This window comes from Sesamum indicum, unplaced genomic scaffold (genome assembly GCF_000512975.1).
Source record: "Sesamum indicum cultivar Zhongzhi No. 13 unplaced genomic scaffold, S_indicum_v1.0 scaffold00057, whole genome shotgun sequence".
Classification (NCBI taxonomy): Eukaryota; Viridiplantae; Streptophyta; class Magnoliopsida; order Lamiales; family Pedaliaceae; genus Sesamum; species Sesamum indicum.
In genome coordinates, this window is record NW_011628041.1 from 981,613 (window position 1) to 999,760 (window position 18,148).

At 35.2% G+C, this 18,148-nt stretch overlaps 2 protein-coding genes across 5 annotated transcripts; one reads left to right on the top strand and one right to left on the bottom strand.

Moving 5' to 3' along the window:
- Positions 1 to 843: 843 nt before the first annotated feature.
- Positions 844 to 1,738, top strand: LOC105178769 (cytochrome b561 and DOMON domain-containing protein At5g47530-like). Its single transcript, XM_011102315.2, has one exon. The coding sequence runs from the start codon at positions 875 to 877 to the stop codon at positions 1,448 to 1,450; it is 576 nt and encodes a 191-aa protein (XP_011100617.1). The 5' UTR covers positions 844 to 874; the 3' UTR covers positions 1,451 to 1,738.
- LOC105178767 (N-acetyltransferase 9-like protein) lies at positions 947 to 17,837 on the bottom strand. Of its 4 annotated transcripts, XR_002288443.1 has the most exons (9): positions 17,699 to 17,837; positions 17,081 to 17,269; positions 16,842 to 16,913; positions 16,258 to 16,345; positions 15,331 to 15,463; positions 9,958 to 9,996; positions 2,034 to 2,158; positions 1,383 to 1,824; positions 947 to 1,190 (listed from the first exon to the last, which is right to left on the bottom strand). XR_002288443.1 is itself a non-coding variant. In XM_020699438.1 (7 exons), exons 2-7 carry the CDS (start codon positions 17,253 to 17,255, stop codon positions 2,078 to 2,080), a joined length of 588 nt encoding a protein of 195 aa, XP_020555097.1. In that variant the 5' UTR covers positions 17,256 to 17,272; positions 17,699 to 17,834; the 3' UTR covers positions 2,056 to 2,077. The 4 variants fall into 4 exon arrangements, 3 of the variants coding, with proteins under 3 accessions (XP_020555097.1, XP_020555099.1, XP_020555098.1); XM_020699438.1 differs by lacking the exons at positions 947 to 1,190; positions 1,383 to 1,824 and having other exon boundaries at positions 2,056 to 2,158; positions 17,081 to 17,272; positions 17,699 to 17,834; XM_020699439.1 differs by lacking the exons at positions 947 to 1,190; positions 1,383 to 1,824; positions 2,034 to 2,158 and adding an exon at positions 6,548 to 8,381.
- Between the last annotated feature and the right edge of the window lie 311 nt (positions 17,838 to 18,148).

Here is an 18,148-nt window from a genome sequence, read left to right on the forward strand (position 1 = left end):
ACTATATTTTTTCATAAAGATGTAATATACTTATTTTCAGTATCACAAAAATGAATCGCTATTCATCCTATTCATATATGTTGTTGGGTGGGTGGTGTTGTAGAAGAGCGTGTTGACACATGCATTTGACAAATATAAACAAACCTTTTTTCTAATAGGGGAGGAGTGAACCACATATGATTATATGTAATCATTTTTCCAATAACATGTATCAAAGTACAAACAATTTTCTAATGATAGTACAAAAACGTAAATGCATGAATGATTATGGTATCTGGATCTTTCATTCAGTATATCATATATATTTTTTAAATAAGAATTACGTCATTGCAACCTCACTAATATTTTTATACTATTATTATTATTTATTATTATTCTTCCTCGTGACAACAAAAGATGGAAAGAAACAAAGCATAAGTCTTCCTACAAATACTAATTTTACCAAGTCTTGTTTATTTAGTCGGATGTTAGGTGGGAAAATTTGGGGTTGGAGAACAAGAGGAAATCCATGACATTTGACCAATCAAAACACAAATAATATGCCCTACTTGTAACCCCAGAAAATAATACTAAACACTCTCAACCAATGCAAAACCTAATTCACCATCACTCATCACAAATCTCCTACCCCCCTGCCCATCTGATTTCTTCCAAAACCCAATTTTCCTGCTTATAAAGCCAAGTACATTTTATAATCAATCATGTAACAACACCCCATCCTGCTTTTCGACGACTTTATTTCAAAATCAGGCCTTTCCTGCGCACCAATATATTGAGAATTCCACAGAGATTCCTAAAGTAGATTCTTGATTATCAAAAGCAGAACTTCCGCTATTTGTTTCCACCAAGACTACTGTCTCAAAGATACAAATATATGCAACCCATGGCTTCATTTTTCAAAGTCAATCTCCTACTAAAGGTTCTTGTTTCTGTTTTTGTCGCTTCCTCTGCGGAAACCTGCTCCAACAGCACTTTCTCACTTAACAGGGTCTATAATTCCTGCAGCGATCTCCCGTATTTTGGAGCTCATCTTCACTGGAATTACATTCCATCCCTCAGAAAAGTCTCAATTGCATACAGGGCAAGGCAAATTTCAACGGGTTGGATTGCTTGGGCAATCAACCCCACTGGCACAGGCATGGTTGGATCACAAGCTCTCGTTGCTTTTCGTAATGACAATGGTAGCATGACTGTTTACCCAACATCAATAACCAGCTACAATCCATCAATGCTACCAGGGGAACTCAGTTTTCAAGTTTCAAATATCTCAGCAGAATATAAACACAATGAGATGACAATATATGCTATAGTTGGACCACTAGAAAATGGAACCATCGTGAATCACGTTTGGCAAGCTGGGAATTCAGTTTCAAGCAACATACCTCAAATTCATTCGATGTCATCTTCACATCTTCAATCAATGGGCAAAATTGACTTCCAGAAAGCTTGAAAACAAACATTAAATATGTGGGTACTTATGTCTGGTATTGAGTGAGGCATGCAGTTGATGGAATGTAAACTTGTTTAGAATAGTTGACATGATAACTTACTATAGGTAGCTCCTTATATCTTCTGGTAGCACATTTAAACATACCAAACTAAGGACACTAAACTTTACCATATTGACAAGTTTCATTTTTAGGATACTAAAAGGTGCATAATAAATTGAACAGGCTTCCAATGTCTACAAAGTCTACGGGAAGAATGCAATGGAACTGCAGACCAAGGTTGCTCGTAGCAATGAGTGAAAAGTTTAACATGGAGCTAATGAATGCAGCCATTCAGAATACAAGTAGTCCACGAAGCTTCCTGGAGAAATACGATCTGAAAAATAAATTTAAAAAAGAATAACATAATAAGTTAGTTTTTATGCTAAATTTTTTATAACTCTTGCACTCCTATCCATGCAAGGACAAATTACTCAAGTTAGAAGAATAAGTATAAGAATCTAAATTGTTCTTTAGTTACTAGTTAGTAGAAGAAAATGGTGGTTTATCGTAAACTTAAAGTAAAATATTCATAAATGAGATCACCTTTTCCACTTGGAACTTCCAAACTACAAGAATATACTTCTTGGTCATGAATGTGTTACAGTATTACGAATCAATTGATGCAGTTCCTCGCTCTTGGATTCCGTTATTGGTAATTCTACTGTTACCTGTGCAAGCATTCATCATGGTGACAAGTTACAACAAAATTAGCTTTCCCTCAACTCTGCGCAATAAGATAAATGACATTGCAGCTTCAAAGATTACAAAATTTACCACATGGAATTGTACGTTTCTGCATGTGGTTAAGCACCTCTCCTCATGTTAGAAATTATCAAATCTCAAAGTAAGAAAAAACTCAAACAAGCTTCAGAACCAAGTCTCTATACAATTATGGACTCATTTTGATGATTAATGGCAAAATCCTAACAAATGTGTTTTGGCATCATGTAATAACGCAAAAGAACCAGTCATATGTTAAGATGGTAAAAGATGAAGTCCTCCTTTTTATGCCTTTCATCAAACCTTATTGTAAAAATTATTTGCTAATTCTATTAACTAGTAAAGAGTACGGGTATTACCCGTGAGGCATATTTCATAATGATATAAACTTAACTTAAAAATACAAGGGAGAATATTCCATGTGTCAAAACTGATAACAAGAACCAAGTGACAACAGCAGCAACTGTATAACAGCTATGGAAGAGACTCTGTCAACGAAAGGGATGAAGAACTATTTCCCACCTCTGTAACTTAGAGTCGCTAGCTTCCTTACTAAGTCGCATTTCTAGAAATGCGACTTCTTATATACGTTTGCAGCAGTTAATTAGTTGTCAGGTTAGTTAGGTAGTTTTATTCGTTTCTCTACCTTTCTTGAAGTATATATATCTCCTAACAGAGATGTGTACTGTAAGTTTTCATTTTTGAGAAATAGCTATGGAATTCTTGCTTCCCTGTGCATTTTTCTTGTTCGTCAACATGGCATCAAAGCAGTTAAGACTCTAATTCTGCCATTTCTTCTTCCAATTTTTTAATCTCTGTCCTCCTTCATCCTGCAAAACATCACAGACATGGAGCCAACTCTCATGGTCTCTGAGAACCTCAAAATTCAAGGCAGTGATCACCCTGGAATGGGTTTGGTTACAGCACCTCTCACTGGAAACAATTACCCCACCTGGGCACGATCAATTCAATTTGCATTAGGAGCAAAGCAAAAATTGGGATTCATTGACGGTACCTACGAGAAAAGCAAAGGAGGGAGGCCTTGGCCTTAAGGATGTGGGAACTCTTAATCGTGCATTGATGTGCAAAAAACTCTGTGAAGTCATCCGATGTGATAGGACTTCTATCTGGGTCGAGTGGCTGCGGCATGGCAGACTACGAGATGATTCGATATGGACTATCCCGGAGAATCGTGGACCATGGGGATGGAGAAAAATGTTGAGGTTGAAAGGCTGGTTACGCTCAGTGGTGGAATATCGCATTGGTGATGGAAGTAATTTTTTCTTATGGAAGGATCCCTGGCATCACCTGGGGCCTTCCTTGACAGATTTCCGCGGGGACCCAACAGTCTGGGATTGCATGAGTCTACCATGCTAAGCTCGGTTATCTGTGACGGTCATTAGCACTGGCCATTGATCACGGACATGGAATGCGTGGAGATTACACACGTGCTGCCTCGGATCCATGGGGGTACAGATCGTATTATATGGAAAGGTTCGAGTGGGAAACCCACTACCCAGGAGTTCTATCGGGCTATGATACCAGCAGGACTGAAAGTAGGTTGGATTTCACTACTTTCGGGTTCTTTAAAGATCCCGCGACATTTGTTTATTCTTTGGCTAGCTATCCTGGAGAAGCTCGCAACGACGGATAAACCATGGCTTTCCCATCTTGGGTGCTGCGCTGCGTGCTGTGAAGACATGGTGGAGTCACATAACCACCTGTTTTTCCACTGCAGATTTAGTAGAAGATGCCTCAGTAGTATTCGGCGCATTGTACGATTCCAGTGGCCTAATCGGGATTGGGTCAGTGATGTTGAATGGGGTGCAAGAAAATGGCGTGGGAAGCACATCATCAATATATCCTACCGATGCCTGCTTGGATCGTGTGTATACTATATTTGGAGGGAGAGAAATCTGAGACGTTTTGAGCACGAGGAGAGGCCCCCGAGTGTAGTGGCCAACTTGATAGTAGAAGATGTTCGGCAACTATACTCAGTATTAAGCTTTCTAGCTCTATTAGCACATGTGCCTTGTATAGACTGTGGCGTATCCCTTGGCCTGTCGAGGGAAGCGCCTAATGAGGGACACTGTTGTACTATACTTTCTTTTTAATGAAAATTACACTTACCCAAAAAAGAAAACTGCAATAGAACAATGGCAAAGAAATGACTTTATGGTAGTCTGTTGGATCGTAACTTCCATAGCCAAGGATATAGCTGAAGCCTTCCTATATGCAAAGTCTGCTAGGGAGTTATGGCTGGAGTTAGAATCAAGATTCGGAGAAAGCAACGACCCTCTATTATACCAGATTCAGAGAGACATAGCTTCAAGCTCACAAGGAAACACGTCTATTGCTGTATATTTCACAAAATTAAAGAGACTCTGGGATGAGTTGCAGAGCCTTGACCCACTACCAACGTGTGACTGTGGAGCCAGCAAGAAGATTGCTGAGAAAACTGCATCAAGCCAGTTAATGCAGTTCCTTATGGGATTAAGCAACGTCTACGACCATGTTAGAAATCAAATACTTCCAATGGATCCTCTTCCCACTGTGGGAAAGGCCTACTCTATGGTGCAACGTGTTGAAAAGCAGTGGGAGGTACACTTAGGTATAACAGCAGTCCACAAAGAAGGGATCATGAACGTACAAACTGAAATAAAGAGGGGCACCTTTAACAAAGGACCTCTCAAGAAAGGAAATCTTGATAAAAGAAGTCTATTCTGTGAACATTGCAAGAAGAATGGTCATACAAAACAAGGCTGCTTCGAGATCAATGGTTTCCCAGATTGGTATAAACTTCTTGCAGAGCAGAAAAAGAAAGGGAATAAGCCACCAAACACAAGGGCCTTGAATGTCAATCTGAGGAATGGAGAAAGTAGCTTTCAGGAAACCATATCTGAAATTGTGAAAACAGAGTTCAAGAAAGCTCTGCAAAGTGAAGAATCAAGCCAATACTTCTCAAATTATGCAGAATCAGAGGAATTTGCAGGCATGGGCCTGAAACCCACTATTTTTATGAATAAAACTGAGAATACATGGGTTATTGACAGCGGAGCATCTGCACATATGTGTGCAAATGCTGCCTTGTTTGAATTCTTGAAACCCCTTGATGATGAGACATCAATCAAACTCCGTAATGGCATAGTACAAAAGGTTAAGCTTGCTCGAAATATACGAGTAACCAAGAACATCATTCGGATAGAAGTTTTGTATGTTCCTGATTTCAAACACAACTTGTTATCTGTAAATAGATTGTGTAGAGATAATTCCTTTAAGGTCACATTTACAAAAGATAATTGTACTGTGCAGGACCTTCAGACTAGCCGTGTGATGGCAGTGGGTAGGCAAGAGAACAGACTCTACATCTTAGGCATGGACAAAAATAAGGACACTGACTTAACAAACAATGCTGAAGATATCACTAAGGCAGGCAATAGGGAAACACATATACTGAAGGTTGTAGCTATTGGAAATCTTTGGCATAGCAGACTAGGACATGCAGGGATGGATGTAATAAAAAAATTACATTTGTATGATGATAATAAAACTGATCACATAAAATGTATAGTGTGTCCTTTAGCAAAGCAGCACAGGACTACTTTTCCTACTAGTGATTCTAAAACTGAGAATGCATTTGATCTTGTGCATGTTGATGTATGGGGGCCGTATAAGGAGTATTCTATTTCACATTGTCATTACATGTTAACTCTTGTTGATGATTACACTAGGGCAACTTGGACATACATGATGATTCATAAATCACAAGCCCAAGAAAAACTAGAACAATTCTACAATTTGGTACACACTCAATTTGATTGTAAGATTAAATAAATTAGAACTGATAATGGCACTGAGTTCACTAATGAAAATTGCCAAAATTTCTTTAAGAATAGAGGCATTATACATCAAAAATCATGTGCATACACCCCTCAACAAAACGGCAAAGTTGAAAGGAAACATAAACATCTCCTTGAAGTAGCTAGATCATTAATGTTCCAAGCTAGCATGCCACAAAAATTCTGGACTGAGGCTTTGTTAACTGCTACCTACATTATAAATAGGCTCCCACAGACCTTAAACTGGAAAACTCCTTATGAACTATTGTATAAGAGAGCCCCTAGTTATGAACATATGAAAAATTTTTCATGTTTATGTTTTGCCACAAATGTACTTCCTTTTAAAAGGAAATTTGAACCTAGAGCAATAAAATGTGTTTTTCTAGGCTATGTTCATGGCATGAAAGGCTATAAAATAATAGACTTAGAGGATAGAAAAATGTATATCACAAAGGATGTGACATTTTATGAAACTGTTTTCCCTTTTTCACAATTGTCTAATACTGATACTACTTGCCCTCTCCCTAACATCATTCCTGAAGAGAATCATGAGGAAACTGAAACTGGACAAGAGGAGCAGGATGCAGAAATTAGTAACATAGACAGCCCTATTGTCCTTAGAAGGTCTACTAGGACCTCAACCAAACCAACTTGGATGAAGGACTTCATATGCAACAATTGAGAGGGTGTAACCTCTGCATCTAGTTTGACACCAACACATAAACAAACATACTTGGTAGAAAATCTGTGTTCTATGCAGGAGCCAAAGGACTACAAAGAAGCACTAGGTAAACTAGAGTGGTAAGAAACAATACCTGGGAAGTTTCCACATTGCCTCCAGGTAAGAATTGTGTGGGATGTAAGTGGATTTACAAATTAAAACTCAAACCTGATGGCACTCTAGAGAGATACAAGGCCAGACTTGTAGCTAAAGGCTACAGTCAAAAGGAAGGTGAGGACTATGGTGACTGCTTTGCCCCTGTGGCAAAGGCAGTCACTGTAAGAACCTTTCTAAGGGTTGCAGCTGCAAGAAAATGGCATTTGCATCATCTAGATGTCAATAATGCTTTCTTGCATGGGACATTAGATGAAGAAATTTACATGGAACCACCAAATGGTTATGAAATTCCCATTGGTAAGGTATGCAAGCTTAAGAAGCCTTTATATGGCTTGAAGCAAGCCTCAAGGCAATGGAACCAACAATTCACTGATAAAATTAGTGAATTTGGTTTTATTCAATGTGCTCATGATCATTGTTTATTCATCAAACACACCAAATCTCATTTGATTGCATTACTAGTATATGTTGATGATATACTTGTTACTGCACCTAGTAATGATCTTATTATGGAAGTGAAAGGATATTTGAATGAACTTTTCGCCATTAAAGACCTGGGAGTTGCCACATATTTTCTGGGACTGGAAATTATGCATTCTGCACAAGGAATACTTATTTCACAAAACAAATATACATTGGACATTATTAGAGATAGAGGACACTTGAGGAGCAAAGCCACCACTGCACCATTGCCAGCAGGTTGCAAACTTTCCATGAATGCAGGTGCAACATTACAAGATCCATCCAAATATAGGAGGCTCATTGGCAGACTTTTGTACCTTGGATTCACACGACCTGATATCTGCTATGCAGCTCAACAGCTAAGCCAGCATATACAGCACCCATGTCAACACCATTGGGAAGCTGCAATGCACCTCATCAAGTATTTGAAGGGAAATCCTTCAGCAGGTTTGTTCTTTTCTAGAGATTGTGAACTTGAACTAAAGGCCTTTTGTGATGCACATTGGGTCTCTTGCCTAGATTCAAGAAAGTCCCTAACTGGCTATTGCATATTGTTAGGAGGGAGTCCTATATCCTGGAGAACTAAGAAGCAAACTACAGTGGCTAGATCTTCAGCCGAAGCCGAATACAGGAGCATAGCTGCTACAACGTGTGAAATAAGCTGGGTTATGTATCTTCTGGCACACTTAAGAGTTTTAGTTCACACCCCCATTCCTTTTTATTGTGACAAGAAAGTTGCATTGCACATTACTGCGAACCCACTGTTTCATGAACAAACGAAACACCTCGAAATTGATTGTCACGTGGTTAGGAACAAATATAAAGAAGGAATTAACCAACCCAGCAACATCATGTCTAAACAACAAGTTGCAGATTTATTTACAAAGGTCCTGACTGGAAATGTCTTCCTCCATTTAAGATCCAAGTTAGGCATGATCACAACGTACCCATGTCTAACTTGCGAGGGGAGTGTCAAAACTTATCAGCATCAGCAACAAGAACCAAGTGACAACAGCAGCCACTGTATAACAGCTATGGAAGAGACTCTGTCAACGAAAGGGATGAAGAACTACTTCCCACCTCTGTAACTTAGAGTTGCTAGCTTACTTACTAGAAATGCGACTTCTTATATACATTTGCAGCAGTTAATTAGTTGTCAGGTTAGTCAAGTAGTTTTATTCGTTTCTCTACCTTTCTTGATGTATATATATCTCCTAACAGAGATGTGTACTGTAAGTTTTCATTTTTGAGAAATAGCTATGGAATTCTTGCTTCCCTGTGCATTTTTCTTGTTCGTCAACACCATATTTTATCTTTATAATAAAAGAGTCAGTTATAAACAACTTAATTTTATCATAAGAAATTATTATATAGGTTGATAAATTATGGTCAAATAACTCCAAAAATTATATCATTATTTCATCTCCATTTAGCATGTAGGCTCCCATATTAAAATTTTTGTTTTATTTATTTCTATTATAAATACATCTTTCTTTTTTCTCTAAATTATAGTATAAATAGCATAAATAGTCTGAAAGTTAAATATATATACATATATACTATATACTAGAGGAGAGCACCTCTTCGGTGTCTCTCCTTTTGGTCTGTTTCTTTTTTAATTTTTTTATTTTATTTTATTCATCGAACTTCCTATTGCCCGACTATCTTTGATAGAAACTTCTTTTGTTTATGCATCTCTTTTTGACATAATCCTTTTGTAACTTTAATATTAATATTATTTTGCATATACTTTATTAAATAAGAAATATTTTATTTTAAATAGTAATATAGAATTTGTACACACATAGAGTGTGCCATAAATTACTAATTATATATTATTGGAGAGGGCCCTTTTGAGGTCTAAAATAATTTTGGTATGGCATTTTTAAAAAAAAATTAAATAATTTAATTATTTTTAGCTTCTTCACTCATCATAATCTTCCATAACTACCTTTTGGTAAGTTTTTTCCCTCATGCATTTTTTTCTAATATATATTATCTTATTTTATCTTATATATATTTTAGGTAATTTTTAACTTTACAAAAAAAATAAATAATATAATTTATAAAAGTATTTTATTTTAAATATTTTTAAAAGATTATGTACATAGATAAAAGGTGCCACTTACTAATATATATTATAAAATATGTTGTTATATAAAGTAGTATACCTTAACAACCATAACTTTGTTGTACGAACATTTTTAATATTCCCAATTGTTAAAAAGCTCTTGAAAGTTTGAACCAAATTTTGAAAATTCAAATTGTTGGAAGAGTTATGATTATAAAGGAAAAAGCGTACGACCAAATTTGGAAAAGAGTTTGGAATAGAAAAGGATTCTTGAAAATATTTACAATAATACTACGAAAAATTAGTAAAGTCTTATTTTTATGATGACAAATAATTTATAGCCTCATCTTTTGCGGTATGATAATTTCTAAAAACAGTATTATAGGTATATCAAAAACTTCAAGAAACTTTTACATTTTTATAATAGAAGAGATAAACAGGTAGCAGTCCTCCTAACTTCCCGCCTATGCACTAGTGGCTTTATTATATATTTAAAAGAAAGAGTGAGAGAGAGAGAGTAAAATATGAAGTGCTCACTTCTTTGAAGATCTCGCTGCGAGAAGTCTCCTTGAATCCCTGGAAGAAAACACAAACTGTTTAGTAATCTTTTTCTCCTCCACCAATATATGGGAAATATCCTGTGAATTATAAATAAGATAAAAACAAAAATCTCTTATGAACTAGGGTAGTTAAGTGAGAGAATGGGGTGGGAAATACAGAAGATTTGAGAGGGATGAGGAGAGAAGAAGAATTGACGGAGAAAATAAAATCTTTCATTCCCTTTTCAACAAATAAACACTACCATGTACTTGTTGAAACCCAACATCCACAAAATTTAGAGAAATACACAACAAATGCGACACTTTCAACTTCACACTTACAAGATTTTTACTGCCTTGCCCTTGTTTTCTTTTCTAACTTCCAATTTGATCCGTTGTTGATACACTGTGCAGACTTGAGAGTTTTTGAAATAAAAGTTAGTATTGTATTTGGAAGTGCTTGATAATGGTCGTTCGTCTGCAAGTAATAATTCATGTTGGTGGCAAAAATTCATGATGGTAGCGATGTTGAAACTGATAATGGCCGCCGTTCTCCTAAGTGGATGTGAGACAAATTTTTCTTTTTAATTTGATTCTTCTCATTTTTCTTTTAAACTTTAGAATTTTAACTTGCATGAAAATTTAGAATACAATAGCGGATGTTACAACAGTCTTTTTTTACGAAATTTACAATAACAATTTTTTTATGAAATTGGACTAAAATTCTTAAGCAGCCACCTTCATTTCATACGTTAGGTTGACATAAATGAGGAATCCTCTTCGTCAATTTGATGGTCTTCGAGAATTTTTTCCATTTTCTTCTTTGTTGTAGCTTGGGCCAACCTTGCAGCTAGATTCTATTTTTCAATTAAAAATTGTTGGTTTTAGGAATTATTTTCGTCTCTTAAACTGGTGGAGGTCTTGCAGTTGTTAAATAGGAAGAAGAGAAAGGATTGATTTCATTTAAGAGCTTATATAGTGTTAGGACTAGAGAGAATTACAAATAAGGTAAATATGATTGATCTACTTACCAAGAATAGCAAACTATAAATATGCAAATATACACAAAAATTCCTAATCAATCTTCTAACGACAGTATTTTGGATTTTGCTAAAACCATTCAAGAAATGATATTTACTCAAAATTAATAGTACTCATATAGTCCTTCCATTTGAGAAACATTTCTTTCCAAGAGAGAAAATATGGGTATCTCATCAATTCATAAGGATTTGACTTCAGGTTCAATTTTGAATATCCATGTGACATTAAATTGGATATAGAATTTGAGAAGATGGGAAGGTATCATCCTGGAAAAAGAATTAGCTTGTAGATATTCAGGGAAAAATTTGAAGGATTCTTGTACTAGTTTTGGAAAAATCTTTGGTTCAAGACAAAAATAATGCTACCATGTGATGAACCAACTTGAAATTTCGGCAAGTTAAACTACAGTTTCGAAAAAGAGTAGAACATGATATTTTTCTCATTTTGTTTGAGGAAGAAATGATGGAAAGCTTTCATGTAATCCCAATACGAGACTAGAAGATAATTTGTATTTTGAATATTTTTTAAATCATAAGGGTTGCCTCCCGATTCTAACAAAGATAGAATTTATGAACATTTTTTTTATAGCTAATTCGTGAGGAGTTGGTTGGGGTTCCTTTTGGCCATATTTTGTAGGACCCTACTACCAATTAGTACCAAGATATCATAATCAAGATTAAATCAAATATAAGAACTATTATAATAGTTCTATTACCATTTTAGCACCAAAAGAGCCCCAACTAACTCCTCACAAGTTGGATATAGAAAAATCTTATCAAATTCTATCTTTTCCTTCTCAAACAGGGAGGTAACCCTTATGATTTCAAAAATATTCTCAATAAAAATTTAGCATTAATCTCGTATTTGGTATTACAGTAAAGCCTTTCAACATTCCCTCTCAAACAAAATGAGAAAACTTACCATTTCTTCTACTTCCTTTTAGAACCAAAATTTCACCTATCAAACTTTCAAATTGGTTCATCATATAGTGACATTGTTTTGGCCGTGAACCACAAATTTTGCCAAAACTAGTACGAAAATCCTTCAAATTTTCTCTAAGATTCTATAAGCCAATTCTTTTCCAGGAGAATACCATCTCAATCTCCTCAAATTTTGTATCCTATTCAATCTCACATGGACACTCAAAGTCAAACCTCAATTCAAGTCCTTATAAATTGATGAGGATACCCAAATTTTCTCCATTGGAAACAAATATTGTGTCAAATGGTGTGACAAAATGAATCTTGTTAATCTTGAGCAACTAACAGTTCTTGAATAGTTCCAACAAAATCCCAAATACTGCGGGACCTCCACCATTTTTGGAAAAAAAATAATTCACAACAACAATAATTTTTAACCAAAACAAACCTGGCTGCAAGATTGGCCTAAGCCACAACCAAAGTGAAAATGGAATAAAATCTCAAAACCACCGAATTGACAAAGTAGATTCCTCATAGCAGATGAAATGAAGACGACTGCTTCAGAATTTTCAGTCAAATTCCATAAAGAAAATTGTTATTGTTGTAAATTTCATAAAAAATGACTATTATGGCATCTACTTCTGAATTATGAATTTTCGTGTAAGTAAGAATTCCAACTTAAAAAGAAAAATGAGAATAATGAAATAAAAAAGAAAAATCCAGTTGACATTCACTAAGAAGGAATGATGGTCATTATTTGCTTTAACATCTCTGCCATCATGAATTAGCCCCACCAACACCCATTATTGCCTACAGACTAAAAGCTTATTATCAAGCATTTCCAAAGGTAATAACTCGGATTTCAAAAACCTTCAAGTCTACATAGTGCATCAAGATCTCTCTATAAATAGGAACAAATGGAAGAGGACGGGCAGAACTCACCTTCAAGCATCTCACACGCTCCTTTTCACTACTTTCAACAATTCTCTTCTAGCAATTTTTGTTATATTTTTAGCATACATAAAACAAGAATGTCTTTGATTGTTCATATCTCTGAACATCCCTCATTCTTTTTGTAAAAATTCATGTATTTTTCCCAAGTCCAGAATTATGTTGAGTAAGTCTCCATTTCACTCTTCTCATTCTGAGTCCTTGTTTAATTTCTTTTCAATTATTCTATTTCAAGATTTCTTTTGTAAAAATTTTGGAATAAGTCTTCTATCTTACAAACAATTCCTCATTGTTTCCGCATAGGTTCTTATATTCAATTTATTCTAGGTTACGATATCCTCATACTAAATGGTATCAGAGCCATGTAACTCTTAAATATATTCATGCATAGATTCGTACTTTGTGAGTAGGACTTCGAAACTTAAAGCGGTTTACTTGACTTCACTTGCCGCAATGAATAGTTGTCTGGTCCAAAAGAACAAAACATGAATGTCCAACAATATAGATAAATTCTTCAGAAGCATTGTGGATCCTCTAACCAAGAAATTTCAAATATCACCACAGTTGAAATACTGTGGGAAGACAAGGATCTAATTGATTGAAAGCTTCCAAAGAACAATACGAAAGAAATCTATGGAAAGTCATTTATAGATTTAATCTGCATCCACTATAAAGATTGAAGAAGAAGTTTTATGACTAGTCTCAGATCGACAAACTTTTATTTTCAAAACTTCAATTATTAAGCATATTAAGAATGGGTACGAATTTTGTATATTGGTCTTGTCTCAAATAGTCATTAAGCCCTTAACAAGAGGACTTTATACCAGTGTCTTTCTTGCCTTAAGAGATTTTAGACATCTGATTTCCACGACTCTCTACTTGGGCATGTTGAAACAAATCTTTGCAGTGGTCCCATATATTTTAATTCGTTTCCACAGTTTACCATTTTCCTCACTAGGCCCAATACTATTAATGTCCTTACTTTAAATGTCAAAATTACAATCATAAAATAAGGTTTAAGTCTCATATTTATGAGATATTTTATAGGTTCCATAACAAAATTACAAATACTAGTCTAGCTATTCATGTCATATCCTATATCAAATCTCCAGGTCATTCAGTGTTCTTGTAAACATATCGAGCCAAATCCAACCTTATGGTTCCCAAAACAATTGAATGGAAAAATGTCACTTCACCTAGAACGTGGGACCTACCTCTCGGTTCTATACCCCCATCTCAACTCATAGAAACTGCATAAAACCTTTTCTTTCAAAGTTTCTGATTACATACCAAAACTAAATCAAGAAAAATCCATTCTCCGGGAATCCAAGAAAGTTTGAAAGATTTAGGTAAAGAAAAAGTATAATACAATCAAACAAAAATCTTAATCCTTGTGATAATAACAAACCCCATATTCACGTTAGCCTTATCCAATACATACAACCCTATAAGAGTTACCATAAATCCACTCCTTTTTTATCTAAAAAGTCGAATAAGTCCGAAATTTTAGGTCTACTTTTGGTAGTTTAATTTAAGAATGGAATTTATACACCTTATCTGAATATCAAATCTTTAGTCTTTATACGTAAATGGTTATTGCTTCAAATACTTTATAAAGAAAGAGCTAGTATTTTTTAAGCACACTCCCCAACACACTCAAGCGCCCACCCATGTTTGAACTCAAGACTTCCCACAGGAAACTTGAGCCCAAGCAGCTGGGTTTTCCCTTAGGGGCAGAAAAGAAAGAGCTAGTTAAATCGATAAAGATTCTGTAAAGAATCATATTTTAGAATTTAATGGCCCACTAAAAGGATGGTGGGATAAATGATAACCATTACTTCTGAAGCCAAAACCGAAATCCTCTCATGTTTCAAGAGAGACGTAGAAGGGAACATCATGAATAATGAAACCTCAACTGCTGTATCCTCTTCAAATATACTATTATTAGTCATTTCATTGGAAATCCCTAAATATATTAAGAAAGAAACCGAGAGTTACTACAAAATTTAAAATGTCTCCCCATGATTTCCATTGATATAGAGATGTTTTTCCTATAAAAAATTATGAAAAAGTGATGCGGACAATTACCTATGGAAAGAAAACTTGTTCCTAGTTTACCAAAATCTTCTGCAGAAAATAAAAAAACATAATATATGAAAATATTTGTCTATTTCTTATCGAGAAATTATAAATCATGTCAATCTTGTGCGTTTACAATTGTGCAACCATTTTACTTTAAGAGCTTAATTGAAAAAGCAAACTCTCACTACTTGAGAAGAATTAGAAAATTGGTGCAAATAGTTTGGATTGCAAAAAGTATGTTTTAATTATTCAAAATCAAATTCCAAACACCATAACACACACAAACCCAACTCTCATATAATATATATATATATGTGTGTTTGTGTGAATGTGTGCGTGTGTGTGTGTGAACATCAAAGAAAGACGGAAGGACCCACCAATTTCTGGAATAGATTAAGAGAAGCTTCATTCGACTCTCCTATTTTTGCACGAAAGAGGTGGATGCCAAAACTCTCAATTGCAAACGCCATCATCAGGAGGATTGACTCTTTTGCAAGCCCTTTGCCTCGACTGTGAAAGAAGAGTAAGAAGAAATTCAACTAAAATGCTGAATGACATGAGAATGACTGTATAGATTGGCAAGCTACAAAAATCAATGATAAAGAGAATACATAAAACCTACAGACTATAGCCTTAGTAGTTCAAAAATCTACAAAAGGGAGCCCTATCATGAAAAAACACAGCAACTAAGCTTAAAGCTCACTGAATGTGACAACTAGGTACCGTTTATTTTCACTAGAAACCACTATTTTAATCAATGTCTATGGCAATATCTTACCTTCTATCTGACATAAGGCAAGTTCAATAATATATTCCGAAAGCATCAAATCAAAATCATTCAAAGTAAGTGTTGTTAAGCCATAGGTGAGAGGTTGTGCAGCATGACAAAAAAAGAACTGTAATGAATTTGATGATAATTAATAGTAAGCAATTCAATTCCTTCTTGCTCCCATCATTTATCGCACCCAATGAAAACTTTCAATAAAATAACGGTAAAATTGGTCTTGGAGAATGTCCATGCTAATGTTACTGGGTAGAAGTCTATGAATATGAGGCAGTGCCTGAGGATATAAGGACTAACCACTCAGAGGCGATATGCACAAATATAATAGAAAACCACACTTCTTTTGTAGTGACTTTTGTGAACAATTCTCCACATCTGTGATTATCTATCATGGACCTAAACTTAGAAATAGAGTAATGCTAGTGGGATTATCATTTTAAAATTTGAAAAATAAAATGAAAATGAGCAAACTGGGATAACAAGTAATGAACCAAAATGTCAAATGTTCACAGGCAGATACCTTTTTTGTTCAGCAATCATAATCTCGACCTCTGCCATTTGAGGATCATCCAGGTCATTCATAAATATATTTACATCACCAACCATGGCTGAAGAGTAGCACTGGGAAAGGTAAGTATGCCATATTCTGCAGTATAGAAGGATTAAAAAAAAGTACTAAAGCACTTTTTGTTTGTCTATCCCACTCTTAATAGAACCCCCATGAGTACTCCTCTGAAGGTATACAATATAAATTTAGTCCATCATTAAGTTCCTTTCCATCCCATATATAATGAAAACTGCCCCTTTGTTCCACAGAAATCATAGCAAATGAAGACATTATCTCAGACACACAAAAGAGTAAATCAAGTAAAGAAAATTCAGTTTCTGCCCCAACATCAGATATTCATCATTCTTCGCTGAACAGCCATTGAAGAAACAAAAAGAATCTACCATTTTCCTAGTGCTATGGGAAATGTATACCTATGCAAAGAATATTATAATAAGTTACTCACAACAATAAAACAGGAAAAGAGGGAACAAAGCGAAAAAAGAAGATGACAAGGATTAAAATGACGCTTCGAAAAACATAGAAAGTATAATGACCTTCAGTATGGGGCTCCCCATGAATGAATTCTCCAACCACTAATTTTTTGTCCAGCACTATAAAAGTCTGCTCTGTGAAACAGGATCCAAAATCCGTATATCATCATTCTGAACTGTTGTAAATTTCAATCAAAAATAAGGCACACTCTATTTAACAAACCAAATAGCAGACAAATCTATATGCATACATAGAAATGATTAAAGCACTTATATAGTTAAAAGGATGGAGTGATGCATACTGAGGGGATCCTGAATCCAAGAAAGCTGCATCTCGTATTCTTGGTCGAGAGTGAGTGGTTCAGACGCAGTGGCTTGGAGGATGGACGGGTCTTGCATCCAGACATGGTACTTGGGCACATGCTCTTTCATATAAGGCACTAGTATCACCTTTTCACCTTCCAGGCTCACCTTCATTCTTTTCGTATTTCCTGCTTCAGAGAATAATAATAATGCACTTCACCATTGATCCAGCCAAATTTCATGGAATCAATCACTACAATGTATCATATACACCCTCAAGCTCAAGAAATACACGGAACTGCATTTGGAGCAGGAACCGAACCAGAAAGTTCGTCTGTGCATCCAGTTGCAGAGAACCTTCCATGGCACTTTTGGTTGAGAATGCATTTTCAATCTATGGACAAAACTTGAAAAGATTTTGAGCTCAAGAATGAGCTTGAATAACTCAAAGGCAGAATTGTAGTTTGATTGAGGCATAATATCAAACAACTCATATGCAATACCCAACGCAACAATTAAAGAAAGATTGAACTCTTTTTCCATGATGAACAAAACATATAAAAAGGGAAACAGATATGTGCCACTCTCGTTTGTCAATGAATTGATGATGGTGCTACCTTCAGTGGCGGCAATTTAGGCGAGAGAGGCAAAGATAATTGGTGGTGCTGTTGTTGGCCTCTGCTTTGTTTTCAAGCAAACGATTTGGCAATACCATTGTGAATTTGGGAGAAAATTGTAATATTAGTCCCAAAGTACGCTTTGGATTACGAGTTTCGTCATCTGCTTTTGATAATAAGCAATTCTAAGTTTATAATTTTATTTTTATTGTATAAAATTGGTCCATCATTAATCGTAGGGTGGCAGATGAGTCAAGCCGACTCGCGAGCTCGATTTTAAGCTCGAGTCGAGCGAGCTCGAGCTCAATTATGGTTGTTCACCAGCTCGCCAGCCTGGTGAATATTTTTTTTATTTTTTTATATATATTTTTATTTTTGAATTTTTTATATATTTAATTTTATATTAATATTTAATCAATTTTATAATCAAAATTGACCATATATTATAAT